Here is a 27,304-nt window from a genome sequence, read left to right as displayed (position 1 = left end):
CTTGGGCACAAAGCTGTGCTCGATTGCTCTCTGTTTATCCAGGATTACATTAGGAGCCCAAGAGCATCTGAAAACAGCCCCTAGCCAGAGCTAAGGCTTTGCAAATGGCTTCTGCAGCACCTGGCTTGTGGGAAAAGAAATCCCAGTGTTTCCAGCAAGCTGCTGGCAGTTTGCTCAGTACAAGAGCTGGGTTTAGATGCACAGGTTTTAGATGTGCAAATTGAAGACAGTGTCTGTTGAGGAAAGTACTGCAGATAAGAAGTGTTGACCAGAAAATTTGTTTAATTTTAAAGAATTCATTTACCTTAAGCAAAGAGAAATCAAATGCAGAAGGGTGGGTTTGGCCAGGGTGAGGGATTCTTTCAAGGGGGAAGTTAAGAGAAGTTGGTCTGACCATGATCTGCCCCATTATCCACAAAATAACTTACTTTGAGAATAAAATTACCACCAAGTCTGGTATAAGAGCTCTTTATTTCTGTGTCTAAAACACAAAGAAAGGGCTTGCATTTCGACATCAGAACCATGCAAAGCACCTACACACCAAAAATGAGATACTGAACGAGTGTCTCTCTCCTGCTACATGTGGAAAATTTAGGCAGGAAGACTCCATTTTCTTGTGCATTCTGCTCTATCCTTCCACAAATCAACCAGCTCTGAGGGGTGATAATTAACCTTCATTGCAAACCAGATCATTTGCCACTGAACACTATTCCATGCTGCCCTAAGCTGCTAAAATATGCTCCTGTAAGCTTCATCAAGCACCCAGTTCTGCTCTTGGTCTAAAAGGACAAAGTCCCAAACGCCTCCAGCTACAGGACAGACTTTAATCAGAGGTACTGAATTAAATGACAGCAGAGTTTGGCTCAAAGGATGAATGTCTCCTCCATATAGAAGCCCACAAAAGGCCCTTATTAGTTTCCCAGAGAGGGGATGTAGAGACCACCCTAGGCTCAGAGAATTGTCATGTGCACAGAGGACAACCAGACATCCTGAACTATTAAAAAACAGTGGTATAGAAAAATAAAAGGCATAAAATACTGAACCAAAAAGGTTCCAAATAAGGCATCAGCAGGTCCCAACTGGATGTGCTCCTGTTACATACATCACCCTCCCAGCCAGGATAGTTAGGAACGATGCATTAGGATTGTATTTCTGACCTCCATCATTAAGTGCTACGAGCAACCAGAAGGGTTCAAGTTCTCTTAGAAAAAAAGAAAAACAAAAAAAAAAAAACAAACCTCCAAACACAAAACCAGGGAGTAATGTTTTTGGTTAAGTATTTCTTAGAAAAGAAAATAAAAACGTTAAAGCAATTCATTGAAACGACTCATTAAAAAAAGACAACATTCCTGTAAAGTAAAAATATATATATATATAAATAGAATCTATTTTTTGTTTGTTTGTTTTTCTTTAAAAAAAGAGACATTCAGTATCACATCAGCAGATCCTGATGGGCTTTCCCGCGGGTCTCCTGCGACAGCCGCCGCTCCTTAAGGCAAAGGTGGGGTTGGCACGGGGGGGACAGCGGGGTCCCCTGGCAGGCAGGGTCTGTCAGCAGGGCGGCTTCTCCCGCACGCTGACCGAGCCGTCCTCCATCCCAAAGTACACCCGCTGCGCCATGTCGATGAACAGCCCCGTCTCCACCACACCTGGGGAATGAGAGGTCACTGGTTACTGCCACAGCCACCATTCCTGCATCCTGTACCTGCACAGTATTATATCCTGTAGAGTTACTGCCAGAGTCACCATTCCTGCATCCTGTACCCTGTACAGTATTATATCCTGTACAGTTACTGCCACAGTCACCATTCCTGCATCCTGTACCTGTACAGTACTTTATATCCTGTACAGTTACTGCCAGAGTCACCATTCCTGCATCCTGTACCTGTACAGTACTTTATATCCTGTACAGTTACTGCCAGAGTCACCATTCCTGCACTCTGTACCTGTACAGTATTTATATCCTGTACAGTTACTGCCAGAGTCACCATTCCTGCACTCTGTACCTATACAGTATTTATATCCTGTACAGTTACTGCCAGAGTCACCCCCTGCACTCTGTACCTGTACAGTATTTATATCCTGTACAGTTACTTGTACAGTACTTTATATCCTGTACAGTTACTGCCACAGCCACACACCCTGCACCCAAGTACCGTATCTGCAGGGAACCCCCAAGGAGGGGGAGGGAATGATGCATCTTGTCGCTGTCATATTTTCTGAAAAAATCCTCATTGCCCAGGATTTTTCTCCTGAGAAGCCTCAGAAAAGAATGAGAACAATAATTATCTGATTGCTTTGGAATGTGGTCTGGAGATTGTTTACCAACAGGTGGATGTTTGATTGGTTCCATGTGAATTGTTTTAACTTAATGACCAATCACAGCCAGCTGTGTCGGACTCTCTAAGAGTTTTCATTCTCATTCTTGTTAAGCCTTTTGTCTGTATCCTTTCTCTGTCTTCTTTAGAATAGCATTAATGTAATATAATATAATATAATATAATATAATATAATATAATATAATATAATATAATATAATATAATATAATATAATATAATATAATATAATATAATATAATATAATATAATATAATATAATATAATATAATATAATATATGCAGCCTTCTGAGAACATGGAGTTAGATTCTCATTTCTTCCCTCATCCTGGGGACCCTCACAAAGACCACACTATCTGACTCCATCTTATCAGAAGGCTAATTAATTACTTTATTATACTATCTTATTCTATATTATATTACATTACATCTAAACTGAATCTGCCAAGCACTCAACTCTGCACACAACTGCTCTGACTCTTGTGACTGTCAGCCCACAGTCCCGACACACACACACACACCTGGCCCTGATAGGCCAAGGAAACACAACACCATCACTCTGGGTAAACAATCTCCTTATTGCATTCTACTTCTGCACAAACACAGGCACAGCAAATAAGGTAAGAATTGTGTTTTCTTTCTCTGAGGTTCAGAGAATGTGAAACCCAGAAATATTCTTGGGAAGAATTGTGCCTTGCTTTCCTCTGTGAAGAGAAATGTGGGGACACTCATGTCCTCAGCTCTGCCCTCTGTGGTTTTGCTCCTTCAAAAGCACCAGTGCCTCCATCAGAGGTTTGGAGAAGTGTCCAACCTGGATCAGCCACACTGGGAGCTTCTGGGAAGTGTTTTTTGTGCAGCCACTTCCAGCAAAAACTCTCCAGAGAGTGAGGAACAACTCCCAAAGCTCCCCCAACATTCACACTGCCCCACCACTGTTGCACCAACACAGCCACGAGAAAAGCATTTTCTGCTGTCTGATGACCCATGGGAGCAAGAGGAAGCTGCACACACCCACAGGACTGGGGATCACTCTCTTTGCCTTTAAACTCACCTGAAAGACTGAAAGACTTCCCTGTAAGAGATCACCTGGCTGACACTTGTTCAAATGTTAAAACTCAGCAGCTCTGGTGCTACCTCTGCAATTTGTAGCCATTTGGAAATGTACTTTTGATTGCATTTAATTATGGGTGCTCTGTCACCCTGTTCTTCTAAGTTCTTCTGATGTTTACATTTTGGTAATGGAGTTTCTCACACACTTTTCATGTAAATAATGATTGTTTTGCATTCCTTTCTGGAGGAGGAGAGAGTTGATGGACTGCTGGTTTGACCAGTGTGGTTGGAGAGGTTGCAATTTCATCCTCCAATCCATGGTCACTTTTGAAGGTCTATCAATATTGGAGTTTGGAAATAAAGTGTCCTCTTTTTATCTTGACATCCCAGCTTGTGTGTGTCATCCATTTCATGTCCTGTTGTGACAGTGCTCCTAACTTCACAGTGATCACTGACACACAGCCAGAGGCCAGGAAGGTGGACAGAAACAGAGACAAGGGCTACCACAAGCACAAGGTGGCCAAAACCCTTCTACCAGCACTGCATTTAGGCTTTCAGAGCCACACATTTAGGCTCATCTACTTCTGGGGAGGGAAGAAGCTCTTCTTCCCTTAGCAGGTCCATTTCTGAGCAGAAAACAGGTCCCATTATTTACTATTCTTTTCTCAAACAACAAGAAATGCAGGGAGGAGGGTCCTGCTGTGCAGAGCAAGCAAGCACTGTCTGCCTCTTGCACAGACACAGCTCTAATGATACAGAGATTTGTACAGCCATGGGCAGCAACTGGGTTAGGATATGGAGCACTGCACCAGGGCAGCCCAGACCACCAGAGATCCCTCCCAACCCCAACAATTTTGTGATTCTCTGTGATAAGCACTGCTGGAGGAAGCAAAACCACTGACCAGAGCCTCTGCCTGGCTTGGAGTTTCAGTTGTGGAGCCAGGACAATACATGGCTGCTTTGTGGGGATGTTCGTGTTTGTGCAACAAGATCCCAACCTGTTCCTGCATGTTCTGACAACACACGAGCAGTCAGTGAAGGCAGCTGTGTGAAGGCAGGACTGCAGGGACAGGCTTTGCCAAGATAATCAGAAAGACATCCAGATGCTGCTTCCCTGAAGTTCAGAGAGTGCCAGTGCCCTGGGTAGCTCCAGAGGCAGCTCTTGTCTGGGCAGCAGGTCTCATGCCAGGCAGGGGTCCTTGCAAAGAGGCTGTTTTGTTTGCAAACAGAGCACTCAGCCACTGCTGCTCGAGCCCAGCAGGAGCTTGAGTGCACTTCATCCTCACAGCAAGGCCAGCAGGGAGGGCTTCCCAGTGGGAATGGGATGCAGAGCTGTAAGCAGCTCCTGGAAAATACCACAGCACAGTGCAAACCCTCCCTCCAGAGTGCACTGGTGTTTCTACTAAAGTCCCTCTCTAAATGGGCACGAGGACAGTAAGGAAGAGGACAGGACTGTTGTGCCTAATGGGAAACAGTGTCAACATCAACCAGCATCACTCCAGGTTTTCACCACCATGTGGGAAAAGCCCCACGGGCACAATTGTACCAATTGAGCTGACTGCTCTCTTGAGTAGAAACAAATGCAGGGACCTGCAGGAGGGCAGCAAATACACACACACACACACACATTCCCTCACATCCAGGAGACAGCTGCCACAGTCCAGGTTACTTATCACACACCAAGCCTCAGCCAGCTTTTGTGGCTTTTAAAGAATCAGACATCACCTGGTATCATTTTGATAGCGGAGTTCACTTCACGCCACTCGTGAACCTTGTCAAACTTCCAGTCCAGGATGAAGTTCCCATTGTCTGTCACCACAGGGCCCTGGAAGCAAACCCAGTTGTCATGGCATGAGCCCTGTGTCTCCTGATCCCAGCCAGGGACTGTCACAGCCCTCACTGGCACCAGCTGTCCCCACTGCAGTGGCTTAGAGTCATCATTCACAAAAACTGGGGCTGTCCTCACAATAAACCTGTCACCCCCAACCACCACCCCCAACCTGAGACCCTCTCTGGCAGCTCAGACTGCCCTGCAGCCCCCTAACACCCCCAGACCCAGGCTGGCAATCCCTCTGCTCCCTGCTCCAGGATGCTTCTTTAGGAGTCACAGCCAGAGAGGCTTTCAATGAGCAGCCTGAACACATCAATACCCAATCCAGTAACCTGAGTATAATAAAGAGGAATTACACAAGATGTCACTTGTGGGAGTGAAAGCCCAGATGTCACCAGATGAAGGGCCAGACCTCTGGTCCTCCCTTTGCCCAGGTTCAGGAGGGTCCCCAGGGAAGCAGGCAGACAGGGACACTCACTGCTTTGTTAACAGCCATCCGCAGCTCCACGACACCGCCAAATTTTTTGGTCAGGGCTTTGGTGACAGGGACATAAGCCATGGGGATGACCTCGATAGGAACTCCCTTCTTCCACTGCTCCCCAAGGCTGTCAGATTTTTTCCTGAGGGCACAGTTTGAGGTGGGATTAGTGCTGGACATTCCACTGCTGACACCATTAACAGCACCCCAAGCCCTTGGCAAACCCCTCAGGCACAAGGCTCAGGAGGACACAGGGTGAGTCCATGTGTGCCCTGTGCAGCCAGAGCCAGTCTAATGCACAATGCTCTATCCACTCAAAAGCCCTGTTTTGACATGCTTTGGACAAACAGAACAGGAGTTGTTTTTTCCACAGCCCCATGGCTGGAAAATTTATCCCATGCTGACAATCACTGAGCTCAGAGAGCAGAACTGCCACTTCCCCACAAGCTCTGCTGACTCCCAAGCAGGCCTGCTGAGTTGAAAATTAAGAAAAAAAGATAAATTGAATTGCTGAAATACTGGGAGCCAGGCTAATTTCTACCCATTCCTGCTCTCCTGTAACCATTGCAATGACAATAATGGCCTAGCACAGCACCATCTGAAACCTCCCATGGAGGAGAGAAAGGTATTATGAACAGTAATATCTTCACCTGTAATCAGCAATAACAATGAAGCACTTTGCAAATCCTGCAACTATCTTCTCCTGTGTCAAGCAGCCACTGCAAGGGGGAAAAAATAAAAAAAAAAAACAAACCAGAAAACATCAGACTGCTCCTCACTGTGCCTAATGGCCTTGAAATCCAGTCCCCCCTAATATGTTCTTGCTGGTTTTGGTGCTGCCATTGCCCCACACCTTATCCTCCTGATCCCCACCCCTCACTGTGTGCCCCTTGTCCCTGGCCAGGAGCCATCTCCCACTGTGGGTGCACACAGAGCCCTGCACAGGATCCCCTCCAGCCCAGCCCTGACACCCAGAGCCACACAGGGATGCTCAGAGCCCCCACCACCAGCACTGGGACAGACAGACAGACAGACAGCAAGGCTCACCCGCCACCTTTGATAAGGTTGAGGTCAGAGTCCACCTCATCTGCTCCATCGATGGCAACATCAAGCTGTGGGGAGAGGAGGAAATGGCTGTGGGAACCCCCCCCTGTGCAGCATCCAGGCCCTGCTCCTGGGGCAGCTCCAGGGCTGGAGTGTCCCAAGCAGCAGTGACAAATGTCACCAGAGGTGGCACCACCTTGGTGCAGCCTGACCAGACACAGGTGTCTGATGGGCCAGCCGAGGACACCCTCAGACCACCCAAGCCCCTCCAACAAACAACCCCAGGCATGTGAGAGGAGGAGAAACCCAAACCAACTGCTGGCCTGCAAGGCACATCTCTTTAGCCTCTGGTGTTCTTTAAGGACCAGCATGCCAGATTTCCCCAGGAAAAATCTTGACAGTTCAGCAACATTCCTGTCTCAAGCCTCAACTTGGAAGAGATGCCAAGCACCTGGAGGCAACACAACCCAGCAGCCTTCTTGCCACCTAAAGGGACAAGAACTAAGAAAGGACTTGGGGGAAAATTAAACTAAACCTGTTCAAATCATTAAGGTTAGAAAAGACCTTTAAGATCATTGAGTCCAGCCATTCAACAAACCCTGTCAGGTCCCCACTAAACCATGTCCCTAAGCATCAAATCTACATGTTTTTTGAACACTTCCAGGGATGTTGATTCCACCACTGCCCTGTGCAGCCTGTTCCAGTGCTTGACCTTTCAGTGCAGAATTTTTTCCTGATATCCAATCTGAACCTCCTGTGGCACAACTTGAGGCTGCTTCCTGTTGTCCCAACTCAAGTTCTGCTGTGTGGCTGCCCAAACTCAGCCTCAGGGAGGACTAAGGAGCCTGGACACTTTCTGAAGGACCAGGTGAGAGAAGGTCAGCTGAGGTCTCACCTCTGGGGTCCCACTTACCTCTGGATTTCGGTCCAAGTCACTCAGGGTTAAGCCATTCTGCAGGATCAGCTGACGAGCCTGTGCACCAAGAAGAGAACAAACACCATTTACCAGTGGCAGGAAAGGAAAACAGACTCTTGGTGTCCTACCCTGGCTGCAGCAAGGATGGAGCCTCCCTGGGAGAGCTCCACTGCTCCACTCTGAGCTCGTGGAGAGGCTGCAGCAGGAACACACAGCAGGGAGAAAATGATGTTTCACACCAGAGCAGTTTAATCAAAAGAAAATCCTGCTTCTGATTTGAACTAAAATGCTCAGGTGGTATAAGAGAACTCCTGGGTTTGGGTGTCTCCATACTAAATAGCAGGAGGCCTCATCAGCTTGGTGGGAATCACTTTTATCTAAACACTAAAGCAGATTTGGAATTTTTAAATCCTGTGTTGTTTCAGCTTGGACATCATTCTCCCTCACACCCATCCAGCCCTTCTTATCTCCTTCAGTTGAAAAATGGGACCAAGAAAATTAAATATTTACACCACAGCAATGTGGAACTAACAGAGAAAATATTTTTCATTTGGAAATAAGCTAAAAAGTAAATAACAAATGCACAGCTCGTGGGAAAAGCGTGGGAAGCTGCTGAAACAGCTGCTTGGTGGCTCTGATCTGGGTCTCCTGCAGTGGCCATGTGTTTCCCTCTAGTGGCAACACAACACAGGGCAACTGGAGCTGCCCTTGGCTCAGTCCCTCAGCTTGAACAGGCAATCACAGAATTGTTTAGCCAGATTTCCTAACACCAAGTCCAGCCCTTAACCCAGCACTGCCCAGGCCACTGCTAAACCATGTCCCCAAGTGTCACATGCACAAGGCTTTTACATCCCTCCAGGGGTGGTGACTCCACCTCTGCCCTGGGCAGCCTGGTCAGTGCTTGACCACCTTCTCAGTGAAGAAACTTTCCCTAAGATCCAATCAAAACCTCTCCTGGCACAACCTGGGGCCATTTCCTCTTGTCCTGTTATTTGTCACTTGGGAGAAGAGACCAAGTGGCTGCCCCCTCCTGTCAGGGCATTGTGCAGAGTGAGAAGATTCCTTTTCTCCAGCCCCTCAACTGCTCCTCATCACATCTGTGCTCCAGAGCCCTCCCCAGCTCCACCCCCTCAGTGCCTTCCTTGTCATGAGGCACAAAACTGAACACAGGATCCAGGTGTGGCCTCACCAGTGCCCAGTAGAGAGGGACAATCCCTGCCCTGGCCCTGCTGCCACTATTGCTGACACAGGCCAGGTGCCCCTGGCCTCCTTGGCCACCTGGGCACACGATGGCTCAGGTTCCCAGCACCCCAGGGCCTTTTCTGCTGGGCCACTTTCCACCCACTCTGCCCAGCCTGGAGTTCTGCAGGAGGTTGTTGTGGCCAAAATGCAGACCCAGCAGCTGGCCTTGCTGAATGAAGCTCAGACCTTTGGCCTTGGTCCATCCATCCATCCATCCATCCATCCATCCATCCATCCATCCATCCATCCATCCATCCATCCATCCATCCTCCATCCATCCTGTCCAGATCCCCTGCAGAGCCTTCCTGCCCTCCTGCAGATCAACACTCCCACCCAGCTTGGTGGCATCTGCAGAATCTCTAACTGGTTGAATTTTCCACGTTACAAATCATCATTCAAGTGAGATTCCCTCCTTGCACAGACTCTGCTCAGTCTGAACTTGCTACCATGCTGCAGCTAGACCAAGAAACCCCAGTGCAATAGCCTGGATCAGCTGATTCCCCTGAATTCTACCCACTAAGACTAACAAAGTGCATCAGTCACAGGTACTGGCATCCCAGAAACATTAGAATTAGCAGGTGGCACTCCTGGTAATGAGATAAGATTTGAATAGTTTATCATGGCATTTCATAGCATGCAGTTTTAACACCCATGGGCTGTGGGGCTCTAAGGACTCACAAAATGATAGGAATAAAAATCAGTGGGTTGGCATTCATCACATGGTGTCCACAAAAGGAGATTTCAGGGATCTGAAACCCAAAGCATTGAGAAACACTGTGCTGCACATGCAGGCCAGACCCTGAACAGGCTGAGTCAGCAGTGTGGCAACGAGGTGGCTTGGCTCTCTCCAGGCTCTGCTTGCAAGGCAAGGGGAGCAGTGGGAATCAGAAGCAGAGCTCCCATCACTGAGGGAGGGAGGAGTGGTGGTAACTGCACAGCACTGGACAGGAGCAGGCCCACTCCGTGCTCCCGGCACACGTCCCGGTGAGAGGAGACAACGCAAGCACCAGGGACCGATACTTACCCTGCTCTAGCTTTACTGGTGGAGATGGATTAATGCCCTGACAACAGGGAAGGGAGGAGTATAAAAGCCCACTGAAACCAACTCTTCCTTGCCAGTGACCTCAGGCAGCCATCTACACCTGTACACAGTGAAAATAAAATGCTGTTTTGCTGACCTGGGAATGCTCCACTCGGAATTGGTTGAGGTCTAAGGGACTGCAAGAGATTCAAGGCAGCCCCACGTTGGGAATTTTGGCTCCTGCAGGTGTACAAGCCCTCTCTTCCCTTTAACAGCAACTTTTTGTTTTACTGGTAAGAAACTCCATGGTGTTAAATGAACTATGACAACATTTCAAGGCAGGACAGGCTCCAGCCCACACTCACTACAAGAGCTTCATCAATATTTTCTTTAAGAACTAATGACTGGACTCAGAGCACTTCTCCTAACTTCCAAGGGGACATGGCATTTCAGGGTGGGAATCATTAGAGACAGATCAAAGACACACTCTCACTACAGTCTATATAATCAACAGAAGTACCAATATAGGTTTGGGGTTTTTTTTGTCACTTTCTGGCCTTTGCAGCACCTTGCACCATACCCCAGTCACCTGCAACAGGCTGAAGAGAGAGCCCTGTCACCCCCACACCTAAACAGCTGCAGGGTAAGAGGATGTTAGGTTTTCCTAAGATTTTAGGATAATTCAGATTGGTCTCTATCCATCCAACCTCCAGGTCAAAGCAGGGTCAGCATCCAGGTTGCTCAGGGCTGTATCCACCCAGTCCCTGAACACCTCACAGCACAGGCTCTGCCCTGCCTGCCACACTGTCTGACTGCCCTCACGGTGACAAGAGTGTGACAAAAGTACAGTCCCCAGGACCATGAGAAGGACACATGCCCAATACCTTGGGGTATTGCCACCCAGCCTTGAAAACCCTTCAGGTGGTGGTTCCCACTGTGTCACCTCTGCCTGCCCAAAAGGAGGTTCCCACCTCAGGGAGCAGAGGCAAAGAGACCAAAACCAGTTGCCAAAGGCATGGGAGATGCTCAGAAGCTTCCCAGCAGATCTGTATTCCTCCACCAAGGCAAGCTCTCCTTCTCCCTCCAGCCCTCTCAACATCCAGCTTGGTATGAACCAATTCCTGCAAAGGCTGCCCAGCAAACAAGAGGTTAAGCCAATTTCTCTTCTGCAATTTATCAAATCCAGCTGATGCATTTGAAGTTCCTGCTGAAAACACAAGAGCTTACTATTATTCTTTACAGCTGTCAGGGCTGATCCAGACTCAAAGGAGACAAAGTGTCTCCAGTGAGCTTTGCACTATGGGTCTGGCTCACCACTAAGCAGCATTTTCCTGCAAGTGGGATCCAGAGGAAGCCACACACCAACCCTGACACAGCCAGCCTTACCACACTGGCTCCAAATACACCTCCCAGCCCGAGCTCAGGTCAGAGTAACACAGCACCATCACCTTCTTTCTGTAGGCTGTACCACGACTGCTCTCACTGGTGCTTTTGGTTCATTCACACCACTGTGACCCAGAGAGGGGCAGGGTGGCCTCCCACAGCCCAGGGGGAGATGCCCTGCAGGAATTTTTGGACTGGCAGGAAGCAAAGGAGGAAAGCACTCACCTGAAAGGATGTAGGGATGCAGACAATGGTCAGGTTCTCCTCCTTAACTCGCTCAGCTGCAGGCAAAAAGCAGAAGCCTTGGTTAGTTCATTGCACAAGGCAAAACCACAGCAACTTTCTCTTTAAGAAACCTCAGTTTTCAGCCCCCCTGATTCACTGCAATTACTTGCTTGGCTTGCAAATAACTCAGTCACGCTCAAAATGCAAACAGGTGCCCCCTCCATAGGCTGAGGCTCAGTTTCAACACAAATGTTTCAACACCTACTCTGACCCAGCCCAAGCCACCATGAACCATTAACCTTTACGTCTCCAGCAGCAGAGGAACCCCAGCAGCAAATCCTCACCTGAGAAAGGAGCCCCATCCCCTCTCTCACTCCATTAGACAGGTTTTTGCTGCTCTCCATGTAAACACAGAGCTCCAGCAGCTGTCTGAAAGGTTTGCTGGCTTGTTGCCCTGGGGACATCACATTAATTTATTATAGAACATTTAAATATATAGCAGAGAAAGAACTAATAAAGTACAGTATTCCATTAAATGGAAGGAAATATTTCCTCCCCCAGGCTAACCTCAAATGACTAAAATCTATTACTAAGATATCATTATGGATAAAATGTTATTTTAGTAATTACAATACCCAGGCACAAGAGCCAGCAAGAGCTTGTGCACCAGAGCAAGCACATGAGCTACATGCTCCAAGGCTAATGCTGCTGCTGGAAGGATTGAACATGCAGTACATGAGGTTGGATGTTCTTACAAGCCACATCCCAGTTCTAAAGCAATCAGGGACATGAAAAGCCAGAATGAGCAGCCTGGAACAGCCACTCCTCTTCAAATACAATAGCCATTTATTTAGAGACTGATTCTGTGCTCAAGGAGGGAGTGGTTGCAGTACTGAGCCAAGCCCAGAGGGCTGAACAGCAGCTCCCAGACAATGAAGTGCATCACACACAGAGTGGGGAAATGGGTGACAAGGGGCAGCCCCAGCCCTGCTGTGCCCCTGTGCTCAGAGCTCAGCCTGCTCTGGGCTGCAGGACAGCTCTGCCCAAGGGAGCTGGAGGTCACCAGGGGACTCCCCAGACAGGCAGAGCCACCCAGGTGGGACAAACTGAACTGTGCTGCCCAGGGAAGTGGTGGAATCTTCACACCTGGAAGCGTGGATTTAACACTTGGGAGTATGGTTTGGTGGTGAACATAGTGGTGCTGTGTGGGATTTGAGGATCTTGAAGGTGTTTTCCAACCTTAATGATTCTCTGATTCCCCCTCTGTACCCAAGCAAGACCCCCAAGAACAACAGGGCTGATCCTGCACTCCCAACCCACCATGGCCCCCACAGCTGCTCTGCTCTGCTTCCAAGGACATCCAAAGTTCAGCACCTCCACAAGCAGGGCTGAGACTGCCCTGCAAAGGAACTCTGAACCTCTGCACCCTCTGTAATGAGCCATGAGAGTAATTACACTCACTCTGCAAAGCTGCATTTGCCTCACTTGAATATTTTGCTGAAATTCTCTGAATCACTCCCTGAGCAAAGCCCTGCACCTGGAGCAAGCAGGTAAACCTGGCTGCAGGGTACATTAATAAAATGCAGCAGGATTTCACATTCCTCCTTTTCATTACACCTCAGCAGGGCCCTCAATGTGAATCCCATGGATGTGGGGAACAAAATGAGCCAAAGGCAAATGGGTTAAAGGAAGCAGAGCAGCTGCATGGCCCCGAGCCACACAGCAAGCCAGCACTGGGCAGAGCTGGCAAAGCTGGAACCAGACCAAGGAGTTCAGCTCCAGTTTGTGGTGGCTGCCAGTGGAGAGCTTTTCCTGGCTGTCAGGAACAGGTGGCAAATCATTACCTCCTCAGGACTCTCTCTCAGGCTATAAATTTGGAGCCCAAGGTCCAGTTTTAACCTTCAGCTTCAAGCAGGACACAGCAGCCAGTGAACAGACCCAAGGCATCAGCTCTAAGTCAGCAGACAGGTGATTTTAGGGTGTTTTTCAAGTAGTTGGGGCAGATGGAAAAGGAGACTTTTTGTGATGGGAGGCACAGGAAGGGGAGCATCCTACCTAGTCTTTGCACCGCGTGTACAATCGTAGATCCGCTTCCGATCCCAAGAACTTGATTGTTCTGCAAATCAAAGAGAGACAGAGGAATGCTGTCACTGGAGGCTCCAGACTCCACCTTCCCAGTAAAACTGGCATCATGAACACATGCAAGAAGAGCCTTGTCCAGGGATGCACGTGGACACAGCATCTCAGCACTCTGCAGGCAAGGGAGGGAACACGCTGTGCCAGCGAGGGCACGGCCGTGCTCTGCGGCCAAGGGATTTTAATCAACTCTGCCTCTCATTAAAGGACATGTGCTTGCTAATTACCAGCACAGTCCAATCTCAGGGTGTTCAATGCACACTCACTGGTGGTTGCTGGCATTCCATGAAAGCTCTCCTGCCGGAAAGCTGTGAATTTCAGACACTACCACAGAGGAAGAAGGGGAAACAACCTCAAGATAAAAATCTTCCCAAGGAAGCCACACAGTAAAAGGCTGCATTAGCTGCCAACCATATCATTAGTAAACAGCACAGATGCACCAGCAGCCAAAGCAGAGAGCACAGCAGCTGTTCCTGTGAATAATAAAGAATATTTTCCAAAACAGAGTGTAAAGCTGCCTATAGGAGAGTCCAGCAAAACTTGGAATGTGGGTGAGCCCGGCAGCATGTGCTGAAGAGGATGAAATTTTAACCACAGCTCCATCCTGGCCTTTCTCTGCGTATTGCCTGATTAAAGAAGGATCACTGCCTGTCACCTGTAACACAGATACACTAAAAGGTGCACACAGCACCTAAAAGGTGCTGCAGGCTGAGAGGGGATGGGTGCACTTGTGTTACTTCTGCAAGACATGTTCTCTGCCACGTCCAGTCTCTGTTTATCATCAACTCAGTTTCCCATCCCCTGTAAGTGACCTGCAGCCTTCTGCACTTCCCATTTTCAGTGTATTTCATTTTCTTTGGATGGGATCCAAAGCTTAAATTGACTTAAAGAGGCCCAGTATCACCACAGAGACTTCAGATGAGGAACATATGAAGACAACCAGAGATGCAGGCACAGAGCTGTTGTGCATTATCTCTTGGGCATTAGACAGATCTGGAGCTGGGAGCAAATCCAGAGTTGGGCAGCTGTGGAAAAAGCCACACCTGCAGCACTTCAACCAGCTAAAATCTTGCTGTCACTCAAGTTTACCTGGATAGGTGGAGTTCAAGACAGGTCACACTCCCCTAGGATTAGTCATTTCTCTTGCTTCTGCAATTTAAAAGCTCAAAGAAAACAGAAGTTCTCTAAAACCAGAGGCTCAGCTTCCATCCCAGCCCTCACTGTGACTCTGCAGAAGCTGGGCACAGCAACAGGTCCCAGCTGCACACCTGCAGCGTGGCCAGCAGACACCAACAGCTCCTGAGGCTCCTGTGTCACCCACCCAGCAGGCAGAGCCAAGCAAGGCCAGCCAAGGCCAGGGCAAGCAAAGCTGTGCAGAGGCTGGCAGGACATGGGCAGTACCAGTGTTCCCAAAAGACATGTTCTGACCCGGGGAGAGGCAGTTTCTTCTCTTTGCCCTCATTTCTGTAGGGTGGGACAGCTTCTTGGAGCAGCTGGGTACCCTAAAGGGATGGGGAAAGCTTCAGCATGGGCAACTCCACTGTAATGAGGCAGGAAGAGCTCACAAGGGTCCCAGTCCATGCATTTATCAGTGATTAGAGGTGAAGCAGCACTTTTATCAGCCTAAACTGGTGCTGTCCCAGCCCCTGCCTAACCATGACTCCCACTTCTCCCTCCTCAGCTCCAATCCCAGCCAGACCAGGGGCAAAACCAACCACAAAACATTTTAAAAACAGGGGCAGGGCAAACACTGGTGAGAAGCAGAGCACTGAGGAGCAGCACCTCATGCAAAAAAAAATTACATTTCAAGTTGTTTACCATAAACCCTCCAAACAAAACCCAGGCACTGAGCCACAGCACAGCTGAGGACTCTTTGGGTGAAGTGGGCAGTGACCACAGCATTTTCTCAGCCAACCCAAGGGCCTAAAGACACTGCCCAGCACCACAGAAGCCAGCAAGGCAACACACATGGAGCAGCACCAGCAGCACACAGGCACTGGCCAGTCCCACCTAAGTTTCCAAGGTCAGAGAACAAAGAGCTCTATCTAAAAGCAGTAGATAAATACAGAGCAAAGCCCAAAGTTCGCTCAGTACTCTCTGGGGCAGTAGGACACAGGGCAGTAGCTGTATTTGCATTTCCAACAGAGGTGCTCACAGGGCCTGCCCTCAGAGGTGTTGTATAAACTCAAAGCCAGCTCTCCCCAAGCAGCTTACAGCTCTAAAGCCCCAGCCCTGTGCCAGCCCCACTCCCCCAAGCTGTCACAGCCCCACAGCCCATGGCCTCTGAGGCTGGGCAGCTCAGTGTCCACTCCAGAGCTGGGGAACTCTGCTCCTGCAGCTGCCCAGGGACAAGGGCTGTGGGTAAACACATGGATCTAGATTTAATTAAAAAAAAAAAAGAAAATAAAACCAGAAAAGTTATCCTGTTCTAATCTCCCCTCCCACACCCAGGTTTACATGTGGCACACAAGGAGCTGCTGTCCTGGCAAGACAGGGATGGGTGTGAAGGTGGATGGCAAGGGAGGAGCCTCATCCAGTACCAGTCCCAAGCCCCCAGTGCCACAGATTTATGGCACAGTTAAGCAAGGGAGATTTGTCCAGCAGAACCAAACCCTGGTGTCTCCCACACATCCCTGCTGTGCAAGGGAAGCCTCAGCTTTGCTTTCAGAGGTAGCCCTGCCCCCCGTGAGAGCTCTAACAAGCAAACACAAAGGTATCCATTGCTAACAGCAGCTGCCCCTTGCCAGTGCAAACTGACAGCTGAGACCATCCAGCTCCTGGGCAGCGACTCTGAGCCCCTTCTCCACTATTTCCTGAAGCCAGCCTGCACAAGCATTGATTGGGGTGTTACCTCAGACACTGCCTAATTTACTTAACCAGCATCGCAAGCTGGACATTGAACTTTAATTAGCTGGGACACAGACAGAAACATTATCCTGAATTTGCCTGGCCATAAAACAGTACAAAGGCCATCGATTTCACTATTAAAAGTCCAAAAGTACTGGTTTAACCCAAACCAAAGGAGCCCCCATTTATGATACCTCACAGCAACAGTGGTGCCTTGGCTCCACACTTTGTGAGATGAGCCCTTCCTCCCATGATCCCTCAATGCACAATTTTGGGCTTGCCTTGGATAAGAAAGGGGATTTTTATGCAACTGCCAGAGCTCCCAGCTCCCCCATCTCACAGACTGATCACTTTTGACGGTGTTGGCCCGGCAGGGGCTGGGTCTCACACACATGTGGTTGTGTTCTCAGGAAGGTACAGACTGCTCAGAGGAACGGGGCTGCAGAACAAGCAGAACTTTCCTGGGACACAAGGGAAGCCATCAGCAACTGAAGCTCAAAACTCTAACCCAGCAAGGGGGGAGCAGGAAGGAAAAGGGACTTTTTTTTTCTCCCCTAACTGCTAATATCTACATTCTTAGCAGGAACTCCTCACCCCGATTTCAGCACTGCTATTGCGAAAGGGCTGGCACAGAACCGATAAAGCCCTGCGTGACTGGAACCGTTGCTCGCTGAGCTTCCCAACCAGGCGGTGCCAAACCCCAGGCAGCTCCAGCCCTATCTGACATTCATGGGGCTGACTCCAGCCCCTGGCTGCACTGCCCTCCCTGCAGAGGACACAGAGAATCCTCTGGTCAGGGACTGTTGCTCCTTGCTTGGGTGCTCAGAAATGGGGTGTAGCAGCAGTGCATCCTGGATTTGGAGAAAGGAGCAGTACCTGGCATTAGCGTGAACTCCCACCACAGCCCAGCTTGCAGGAGGGTGTACAGAGAAAGTTTGGAAGTGCAAGACGAAATTACCCCAAATTAGGCATAGACAGTACTGAGCTGGATCAGGCATGAAGCTGCAGCTGGGGAGGCACACACTGGGGAAGGAAAAGCTGTTTTCTTCCTTCACCTCACCTAAAGGGAGTGAAGTCCAAAGCACAGGGTCCCTCTTTGCACCCAGGACTGTTCATGCTCCAAGGAGCAGGGGGTGGGGGGGTATTCTCAGTGCCCCCCACTGCATCCATGTACCTCGGGGCTGCTCTGTGCGCTGCAGGAGTCCATGCCTATCCATGCCCTGCGAAGTTGAGTACATTCCATGGCCATTCCATACACTGGGGAGTCCCAGCACTGCACAGCCTGTGCCTGCACCTGGAGCTGCCTCACACAGCCCTGGGTCTGGCTGTGCACTGGAAGGCTCCGTGCACACCTATGTTTTGTGGCCGCTCTGTGTTTTGTGTGGTCCCGGCACCCCAGAGTTGCACGGTCCATCCATGCACCAGAGATTCTGTGTACTCCACGGCTCCTCTGTGCATTGCGGGGTCCCAGCACCCCAAAGCCTATCCCTGAACCCGGACCCACTCCATGAACCCAGGGCTATCCGCGCTCGGGGAGAGTCCGTGGCTGCTCTGTGCTTTGGGGTGTTCCTGCACCCCAGAATCGCTCCATGCGTCCCAAGGTCCGTCCGTGCACCGGGGGACTCTGCACTCCCTGCGGCCGCTTCGTGCTTTGGGGAGTGCCGGCACCCCAGAGCCACTCTGTGTGCTGAGGCATCCGGCATCCCGTCCATGCACTGGGAAGCTCCGTGCACTTCACTGCCACTCCGTGTACCGGGGGGTCCCGGCACCCCACAGCCTGTCCCTGCAATCCAGAGCCGCTCCATGCGCTGCGAAAATCCGCGCACCCCGCGGCCGCTCTGTGCTTTGTGGAGCCCTGACACCCCGCACTTGCTCCGTGCAACTCACGGCCCCTTCGTGCATTCAGAGCCCCTGCACCCCAGAGCCTGTCCCCGCTCCCGGAGCCGCTCCACGCAGCCCGGGACCCGTCCGTGCCTCTGGAGACTCCGTGCACCATGCGGCCGCTCCGTGCATTAGGGGGTCTCTGCACCCCGGAGTCGCTCCGTGCACCCCGAGCTCCGTCCGTGCACTGGGAGCCTCCACGCACCCCGTGGCCCCTCGTGCATTGGGGGGTCCCGGCGCCCCGGAGCCTGTCCCTGCACTCCGGGATCTCTCAGTGTACTGGGGGCTCCGTGCACCCCAGAGCCTCTCCATGCGCTGAGAAGCTCCGTGCACCCCATGGCCGCTCAGTGCACTGAGGGGTCCCGGCACAGCAGATCGTGTCCCGGGACCCTGGAGCCGCTCCGTGTACTGGGGGTCCTGGCAGCCCGGAGTTTGTTCCGTCACCCTGAAGCCGCTCCATGTACTCCATGGCCACTGCATGCATTGAGGGAGCCCAGCACCCTGCAGCCACTCTGTGCTTTGGGGGGTCCCTGCAGCCACTCTGTGCTTTGGGGGGTCCCTGCAGCCCGGAGCCCCTCGGTGCACTGCGGGTCCGTCCGTGCTCCCGGAGGCTCCGCGCACCCCGCGGCCGCCCCGCGCTCCGGGCGCTCCGCGCACCCCGCGGCCGCTCCGCGCCCCGGGGCTCCGAGCCCCCCGCGCCCCGCAGCACCCAGGGCTGCCTCACCTGGACGTGCTTGTCCACGGCGGCGAAGGCGGCCCGTTTCTTGGCCTCCTCTGCCATGGTGCCGCCGAGCCGCCCGCGGGAGAAGCCGCGCCGCGCCGCCGCCCGCCCCGTTCGGACCCTCCCTGGCGGCCGGGCAGCCAGGGGCGTGCTCCGGAGCAGGGCGAGCCGGCCGGGGAGCCGCATGCCGGCGCGGCCCGCCCCCGGGGGGCTCTTCCTCACGGGCTGCAGGCCTGGGCCGTGCCGGCTCCTCTCCTCCTCCGCCTCCACCTCCTCCTCCTCTTTCTCCTCCGCCGGGAGGCTGGGACTTGTAGTGCAGCGAGCGGCAAACTACAGCTCCCACAATGCCCGACAGTCCCCGGAGCCACTTGTTGCATCGATGTGTAAGTACCGAGTACTTGCTAAGTACAGAGAGACCCATTTCCAGAGGCTGGAAAGGTTCGGGCATTTCCACAAAGAGCAGAGGGATGCGGGGTGTGCCACCGGGAAATGCTGGGGAGGCGGAAGGATGGTGGCGGGAGTCCTCGCAGGAGGCCAGGCAATGCACTGAGCTCAGGGAGTTACTGGAACTCTGGCCGCGCTGCCACAGGTTTTGAGGAAGAGCCTTTCTTGGACTTAAACTTTACAACGATCCCCCTCGAAAGTAGCAACATGGACATGAAAAATGCCAGGGGTCCTCTGGGCACATGGTATCAAACAGCACTTAGTCCCTACCCCACCCTGCAGGCGTGGGGTAACAACACCCCACGGAGATCTCCTGTCCTGAAGCACACAGAGCCGTTTTTTATTTGCCATTTTTCCCTCTACCCTGGGTTGACCTCTGATGAAATTGTTTCTGAAACATACTAGAGAAGCACAGCAACCTTGAAGTCCCTCTACAGCAGCATTTTCACTCCTGTGAGCCACATTAGGACCATTCACAAGCACCTCAGTTTCTCTGCAGCTGCAATCCCACAAAGAGGGATGAGAACTGCAGGTATTTACCTCTTTACTACTCACTCCAAGGTCAGGCCACAATTCGTAGAGAATAATCTTTTTATTTGCTCAACAGAAAAGCTGCCGCTGACTTCTCTTTTTTAATTCTGTGTATGACAGGCTTGCTTCTGCTGCCAACCTCTGATTCTGCTGTGATTTTCAAGGACTAGAAACATTTCCTTTTGTTCTCCCTGGCCCGGCACATCAGCCCTTGAACAATGGGGTGGGATTTCAACAAAGACTCTATTATCATTGCCCGGGTTTATCTCATCTCGGTGAGGCCTTACCTTTCTGTACAGAGCAGGTGACTCGATTTTAAGAGCAGCACGTGGTTCTATGCAGTGGTTCAGTGTTTTCTGCCAGCTGGCAACGATTTTTCCTGCAAGTTGCCCATTTGAAAGGGTAAATACACACATCTAGTGGGATATATATTCAGAGGGAATCAGACCCAAGCACTGCTCTCTTCCATGATGCAAGAAGGGTAAAACTGAAGGAGCAGCTGACTGAGTTTTGAGAGACATTACAAGAGCAGGTAGTGACAGGAAAAGGGAGAATGGTTTTAAACTGAGGAGGTTTAGATTAAATATTAGGGGGAAAAAATTTACTGTGAGGGTGGTGAAGCACTGGAACAGGTTGCCCAGAGAAGCAGTGGCTGCCCCGGTGTTTAAAGCCAGATTGGAAGGAGCTCTGGGCAATTTAGTGTAGTGGAAGGTGTCTGCCCACAGCAGGGGGCTGAAACAGGATGATCTTCAAGGTGTTTTCCAACCCAGGCCACTCCTCGATTCTATGATATTCTGTTCCATATCCTAAGTATTTGACTGAAATGAAGAACAGTCACTAGGGTTTTATGTTGACTCAGGAAGCCCATCCTGGGCTTCTCTCAAATCCCATTGTTGTGAGGAGTGTTAGTGCAGAAGTGTGGGGTGACAAACCTGTTGTACCCTCAGAACAATGGCTGATGGCTTTGGCTTGAAAAACATCTTGCAGTGCCTGGGGAAACACAAACATTTCCACTTCTAGATAATGACCTTTCTATTAGCAATTTATCTGAATCTTTTGGTGAGTTACAGCTCCAGTGAAAGCAGAAAATCTTTCATTTATGCTGTGCTGAGCCTTGCCTGTGCACTAAAAACTGGTATTGGGCATTTTAGAAACAGATCTTCTGTGAATTTCAGCAACAACCAGCTCTGTTTGCAAACAGCTCAAAGTCCTTTTGTACAAGCCTGGTTTTGTCCCATGTCAAAGCTTCTCTGGGAGCCAGCTCTCACCCTGTGTGCTTCAGTGCCAGGAGGTGTTTGAACCTGCTTTGAACAGACATTCCACCTGTCAAACAGCAACTAGGAGGCGTTAACCCCGACAAAAGCCACGCTGAGGAATGGAGCAGCTCAGCCCTTTCAGGCTGTCAGGGCGACTGCGTGACTCCGGGCGCTGAATTCTGCATCTGAGGCTGAAATTACATGGTAGGAAAATTACATGGTAGCTGAGATAACAGCTTGCTGTTGACAAAAAGGGAAGAGCCTGCTCCTCACTGCCTTCAGTCACCATCCACACGCAGCCTGGCTACAGCTGATGCTGGTGCTGGCATTCCCATCACCCTGTGCTGATTCACCTTGCCATGAAGGCAAGAAAAGGCAGCTGCTTCTTGCCAGGTGAGTGAGGTTGAACTGGGTCAGCCACACTTAATATATCTCTCTGAAAGGGAGTTTTGTAACTGTCTTAAGCTGCCCTGGTCTAAGACAGAAAAAAAAAAAAGGAGCATTCCCACCTTATGGTCCATCACTTGCTGAGTTTTCCTGCTACTTCCATGTGTTGGCAGAGAGCTGATCTTTCTGAAAGGTAAAGCAACCAAAAAAATCAAGGTGAGTTTTCCTTGACTTTTCCTGAGGAAGGCAGCAAGATTGATCAGTTGGGAGAGGGAAGGCTGTGGGACCATCTTCCATGGCAGGCTTAACCCAGCCTAAAGCAGCTGGAAAAGTGCATTCTAACCCGAGTGAAAATCTGGTGAAGGCACAGCCCCTCTGGGTGGCAGATGTGTTGATCCAATTAACTACTCCTCTCTCACTGATTAGGCATGAAACAGCTAAAATCCAAGACCCATGACAGTAAAACTTCACCAACAAACCGGTGAAACCAAGTGGAAGATGGAGATTTCCCAGACAAACTCTCTTTCTGGTTGGTAGCAGCACTCCAAGCCCGTCACATCCCTGCAATTTACATTCCTGCAACCTAATTTTTTATCCTGCAAACTCCAGTTCAGTGACATTTCCTCTGAATAACACCTGCCTCCCTTCTCGTCTCTGGTTTGATCTGTCGGGGGAAGAATTACTCGGTTTTATTCTGCGTGTGAGAAGGCATCGGCAGCGGTGCCGGTATGCTAATTGCCACACATGTAGATTTAGGGAGCTCTGGATTCTCCTGGAAAAGGGAGGCGCTGGGAACGGCCCTGGGCACAGGGCAGCCACGAGGTGGCACGCTGGGCTTTCACTGCCGCGCCCGGCTCTTCCAGGAGCAAGTTAATCGGGAAAAGCAGGCAGATCTTCAGTGGAGTTATGTAAAACACCATTCCTGTTAACATCCATCCATCCTGCAAGAACAGGCTTTGATTTCCACATAAGTGGCTAGTTAGATTCAAAGTTATTGTCATATGACTGAAATAGATCTCTTATGTCAGTCAAAACAGAATGGAGGATGTGAGTCATGCTTTGCAAAAAGCAGGAAGTTTGGTTTTGTTGGCAAAAATTTTTAATACAGAGAGAAAATTATAGGGCTGCATTGCCATGTTTGCCATAAGGATTCGAGAATAACGTTGTCCGTCCCTTGGAGAAATGTTTCCAAAACAAGAAAAATAAGAGCTTTTTTGCATTCTGATTATTATTCATTATTCCTCGGTGCCACGGAATCTAGGAGGAGTCTAGAAAGAAACGCGTGCTCGGGTGAGAAGTGCCAGATCCTCCCCAAAATAAAAGGCTGCGATTGGGAGGCTGCCGCTCTGGGGCGGGGGTGGGAGGGAACGCAAGGGAATGAGGTCATGCTCATGGCGTGAGAGGGACCTGCACGGGGTGGTTGTTGTTCTGCCCGAAGTGTGATAAACCTTCGTGACCCAGCACAAAGGTACACATGCAAATCTAGTCGTGACGTATCCCAATATTCTGGAAGTTTCTGGGGTCTGTGGTTATGTCTCTGTGTCCCTCAAATGACTGGTGGGACAAGAGATAAGTTACTGTAAAAAGCATGGCAAGGAATCAGCTTTTCTTCATTTTCTTCATTGTCCAGGAATATGATGGAGTTTAAAATTTAACTAAATTTACCCTTCAACGTGACTGTTCAAAACATCACCATGCAAAAAAAAAAAAAAAATTAAAATGGAGACAGGTGCAGGGGAGGGCAAGTCAGAGCAGAGAGCCAAATGTGTAAGAGAAGAATAAAAGCCTTTGGCTTGGTTTGCCTAGAGAAACAAGGAATTTGATTACTCTTTATAAACATATGAACGGGTAGACACTCAAGAGAGAGGAGTTATCTAAATAAAGAAAATAGTAGCACAAGAACATATGGGTGCAATAATAAAATGTCATTTAAGTTACTAAAAATGACATGTGCCATTTGGCAGGTGGCACAGGGTAAATTCTTTTGGACTTTGTTATAATGAGGGAAGTAAAAAAACCCAAACAAAGATCCCTGGATTGCAATTGAGTGGTTGGCTGGGGAGCAGTGTTTGTGACCTGGGTTTCCATACACCTGGTACTCTAAAAGAGCTGTATTTCCAAATCATCAGAAAATAAGAGTGCAAGCAGAAAGAAAAAAATTAGGTATGAGTCTAAAAATGAGACATATGAGCTCTTTTTAAAGAACTCATTGGGCAATCAAAGAGGCACAACTTCAAGAGAGAAAAAACATTGCCAACTCTTGTTTTATTAATGGACTGGAGATTGTGAGTAAAATTAAAAAAGAAATAGCCAAAATGGAGAAAGCAGGAAATAAGGAAGTGTTGGTATAAATGAGAAGCTGTGAGAAGCAGAGTAGTTATTGGAAGTGAAGCACATCAAAGGAAATCCATAGCTGGCAAGGCTAAATCCCAGAAAACGTAGAAGTGAATGGTACAGGCCCATTACTAGATGGACATGATTAAAATGCCAATAACAATGCAGAAGTGTTCATTGAACATTTATGATCTATGTTTGTAAAGAAGAAGGAAGATACATGCCTGACAGTGATGGGATTCATTTCAGTGCATTAGTGATGAGTGGAGCTCTTGTTTTCCAGGGATAACTGTGACCCAGGAGGTTGGAAACAGCTGACTGCAGACTTGTGTGTTGACATTCCTCTTGAGTGAGCCTTGATTGACCAGGGCAATTCTAGGAGGCTGAAAAAGTGCCAGGCTGTTGCCTGTCTTCAGGAGAGGAAGGCTGCATGATATGGAGTAAATGTAGATTTAATAACATCAGATCTGTGGATAATGTTTGGATAAACACCAAAAAAGGGTGTTATGTCACTCATTAAAGAATTAGTAATGCCAGTCAGAGTCTAATAGAAATCTCATTTCATGCTTCTAAAAGACAACAAATAATTCCATTTCCTCCAAAAGGAAGGAGATCTGTAATAAACTTTTAAAAGCATTTTTACTTAGAACTGCACAACATTTTAATTAAACAGGGTAATAAAGCATCAGTGAAGAATACATTAAACACTGGTCACAGAGATTATTTTTTTATAAGTGGTTATAAATCACTATTGAAAAAGGCTATGTCTAATAGGACCTTCCAGGATCATATGTGCTGTACTACACACATACGTAATCAATATTTTCATTAGTCATTTGGAAGTAAATACAAAATCAGCCCTAATCCAATTTGCAGATGACATCCTCATCAGTCGGGTGGTACCATCAGGATGACAAAAGGACTGTTCTTCAAAATATGGTAAACTGGGTCTGGAAAAAACTGGGGGAAAACTAACCCTGAAGGGGTCAATTACATATCATATATATCATTTATATCAAGTATACAATGAACAGAGACTCACAGAATGACTGGGGTTGGAAGGGACCTCAAAGACCATCTCGTTCCAGCCCCTGCCATGTGCAGGGACACCTTCCACTAGCCCGGGTTCCTCTGAGCCCCATCCAGCCTGGCCTGGAATACTTCCAGCGACGGGCCTTCACAATTTCCCAGGACACATCTGCGAACACGTGGAGGGAACAGGACTTTAAAGTACCTCAGAGGGAACAGGACTTTAAAGTACCTCAGAGGCTTTCTGGAGCTACTACCACACCTGGCCGAAGTGCTGGGGCTGCCGGTCGTGGGGCTGTGTGTGCTGGGGTGGGGGGGGGGGGGCACAGAAAGCCCTCACAAAGGTGGGGTCACCTGGGGTGAGATCACCTGGGGTCAGTACAGGGCCCATTTCGGTACCAGGGTTAGGGTTACCTGTACCGCCCAAACAGCCGGGGGGGGCACCACCGAATGACAGAATCAATTCGGCTGGACAAGACCTGTAAGCAGACCGAGTCCCAGGTCTGTCCCACGGCCCTCAGCGCCGTGTCCGCTCTGCCCTGGCCACCCCCGGGCGCTCCCTCCTTCCCTCCCGGCCCGCTTTCCGCCCGACGGTTCCATTCCGCTCCGGCCTGGGGGGAGGCTCTTTCGCGCGCTCCCCCCGCGCCGGGTGGTGCGCGCCGCTGGCCCCGCCCTGCCGGCGCCGAGGAACAGCCACGTCTCCAGCCCGGCCGAGGAAGGGGCGGGGCCGCGCCGCCCGCGCGCCAGCCGGCAGCCAATCGGCGAGCGGGCCGGTGAATCATGCGCTCGGCGATTGGCCGGCGCGGCGGTAGAGGAGGGGGAGAGAGCGGCGTGGCTCTGATTGGCCCGGCGGGCTCTGTTGACAAACACCCAGCTCCTCCCCGCCTCCCGCCGCCGGGCGCGCCAATCAGAAGGAAGCGGCGGGCTGAGCGGCGTGGCGGCCGACCAATGGAGTGCGTGTCCGCCTCGCAGGGGCGGGTGCGCGCGGGGTGCCGGTACGTGGCGGGCGGGCGTGGCGCGGCGGGCAGGGCTGCGCGCGCGGCGGGCGCCCATTCTGTGGCGGTGACAGCGGCGACAGCGACAGCGGCGTTCATGTCCTAACGGGTGGCGGCGGCGGGCGAGCCGGGCCCCTCCATGCGGGGGCCGCGGGGCCGCAGCGCTCTGGCCGCCTTCGCGTTGCTGGTGCTGCTCGGGGTAGCGGCGGGCGGCCCGGAGCCGCCGCCGAGCGATGCCGCGGCTGTGGAGGCCGCGTTCGGGCTGGGGGCGGCCGCCGCTCCCGCCGCTCTGCCCGCTGGTTCCGCGGACGTGACAGTGGAGGACGATGAGGGTGGTGTGGCCCCTGCAGGACCCGGAGAGCCGGACGCTGAGGGCAGCGGAGAGGCCCGGACCGGCAGCAGGTGAGCGGTGGAGGGCGGTGACTGAGGTGGGGAGCAGTGCCTGGGGCTGAGGGGGGTGTTCAGTGTCCGGGTGGGAGTGCGGGGTCGCTGTCTGAGGTGAGGGTCATGCCTGGGGCTGGCTGGGGAAGGTGTCGGTGCCTGGGATGGCTGTCAGGGGCTGGGGTTCCTGAGGGGGGTCGGTGGCTGGCTGGGGGTCAGTGACTGGATGGGGGTCGGTGCGGGGCGGCTGAGGGGGGGTCAATGCCTGGGGAGGCTGAGGAGTGTCGGGAATCAGTGCCTGGGTCTGGTTAGGGGGAGTATCCGTGGATGCAGGGATGGGGGTCAGCGTCGGGACTGTTGAAGGGTGTCTGTGACTGGGGTGGGGGTCAGTGGTCCCAGCGGGGAGGTGCTGGGGAGGGGCTCGGCTCCGGTGTGGGGATGCTGGGCGGGGGTGAGCGCCTCAGAGGACAAAGGTGCCGTGTCCAGGGGGGACACGATTGTGTTTGGGCTAGGAATCAGCAGCTGGGGGTGTTGGGGAGGGGGCAGTGCGTGGGAAAAGGGCTGCAGCGTCCCAGGGGTCGTGTGTGGGGAAGGGCCCGTGCAGGAGTGGCCTTGGACGGGAATAGCGCTGGGATGTGTCGGCAGTGTTGGAGCGGGAAGAGGGGAGGGGGCAGAGTTGTGCTTGTAGGGTTATCGTAGATGGAACGGTGCTGAGGAGAGCGGTGAAATAAGGGTGTCGCAGGCTGGTGCGTGGGGCTGGACTGTGGGACACGCAGGGAAGTGTCCCAGGGCCGGCGGGGAGAAGGGGTGGAAGGGATGAGTCCCGTGCTGGGGC

The 27,304-nt window shown here is 51.0% G+C and overlaps 2 protein-coding genes and 2 long non-coding RNA genes across 5 annotated transcripts in view; 2 read left to right on the top strand and 2 right to left on the bottom strand.

Moving 5' to 3' along the window:
- Positions 1-452: 452 nt before the first annotated feature.
- Positions 453-19,303, bottom strand: RPIA (ribose 5-phosphate isomerase A). Of its 2 annotated transcripts, XM_036382902.2 has the most exons (9): positions 19,116-19,303; positions 13,583-13,643; positions 11,528-11,583; positions 7,654-7,713; positions 6,744-6,808; positions 6,347-6,415; positions 5,697-5,838; positions 5,113-5,212; positions 453-1,649 (listed from the first exon to the last, which is right to left on the bottom strand). In XM_036382902.2, exons 1-9 carry the CDS (start codon positions 19,296-19,298, stop codon positions 1,552-1,554), a joined length of 834 nt encoding a protein of 277 aa, XP_036238795.1. In that variant the 5' UTR covers positions 19,299-19,303; the 3' UTR covers positions 453-1,551. The 2 variants fall into 2 exon arrangements, with proteins under 2 accessions (XP_036238795.1, XP_054370719.1); XM_054514744.1 differs by lacking the exon at positions 6,347-6,415.
- Positions 19,304-21,055: 1,752 nt separating this feature from the next.
- On the top strand, positions 21,056-24,769 carry LOC118685824 (uncharacterized). The gene is made up of 2 exons (XR_004980045.1): positions 21,056-21,736; positions 24,348-24,769. It is a non-coding gene; the product is annotated as an uncharacterized LOC118685824 (long non-coding RNA).
- On the bottom strand, positions 24,409-25,622 carry LOC129046693 (uncharacterized). Its single transcript, XR_008508396.1, has 3 exons — positions 25,508-25,622; positions 25,107-25,262; positions 24,409-24,490 (listed from the first exon to the last, which is right to left on the bottom strand). It is a non-coding gene; the product is annotated as an uncharacterized LOC129046693 (long non-coding RNA).
- A 552-nt stretch (positions 25,623-26,174) lies between these two features.
- The window catches only part of EIF2AK3 (eukaryotic translation initiation factor 2 alpha kinase 3), a 43,151-nt gene continuing 42,021 nt past the window's right edge, over positions 26,175-27,304 (top strand). The window contains exon 1 of the mRNA XM_036382139.1: positions 26,175-26,490. Coding sequence (XP_036238032.1) covers positions 26,228-26,490 — 263 coding nt within the window. The 5' untranslated portion in view covers positions 26,175-26,227. The remainder of the gene's footprint in view (positions 26,491-27,304) is intronic.

This window comes from Molothrus ater, chromosome 4, assembly GCF_012460135.2.
Source record: "Molothrus ater isolate BHLD 08-10-18 breed brown headed cowbird chromosome 4, BPBGC_Mater_1.1, whole genome shotgun sequence".
Classification (NCBI taxonomy): domain Eukaryota; kingdom Metazoa; phylum Chordata; class Aves; order Passeriformes; family Icteridae; genus Molothrus; species Molothrus ater.
This window is presented reverse-complemented; position numbering and strand designations above follow the sequence as displayed.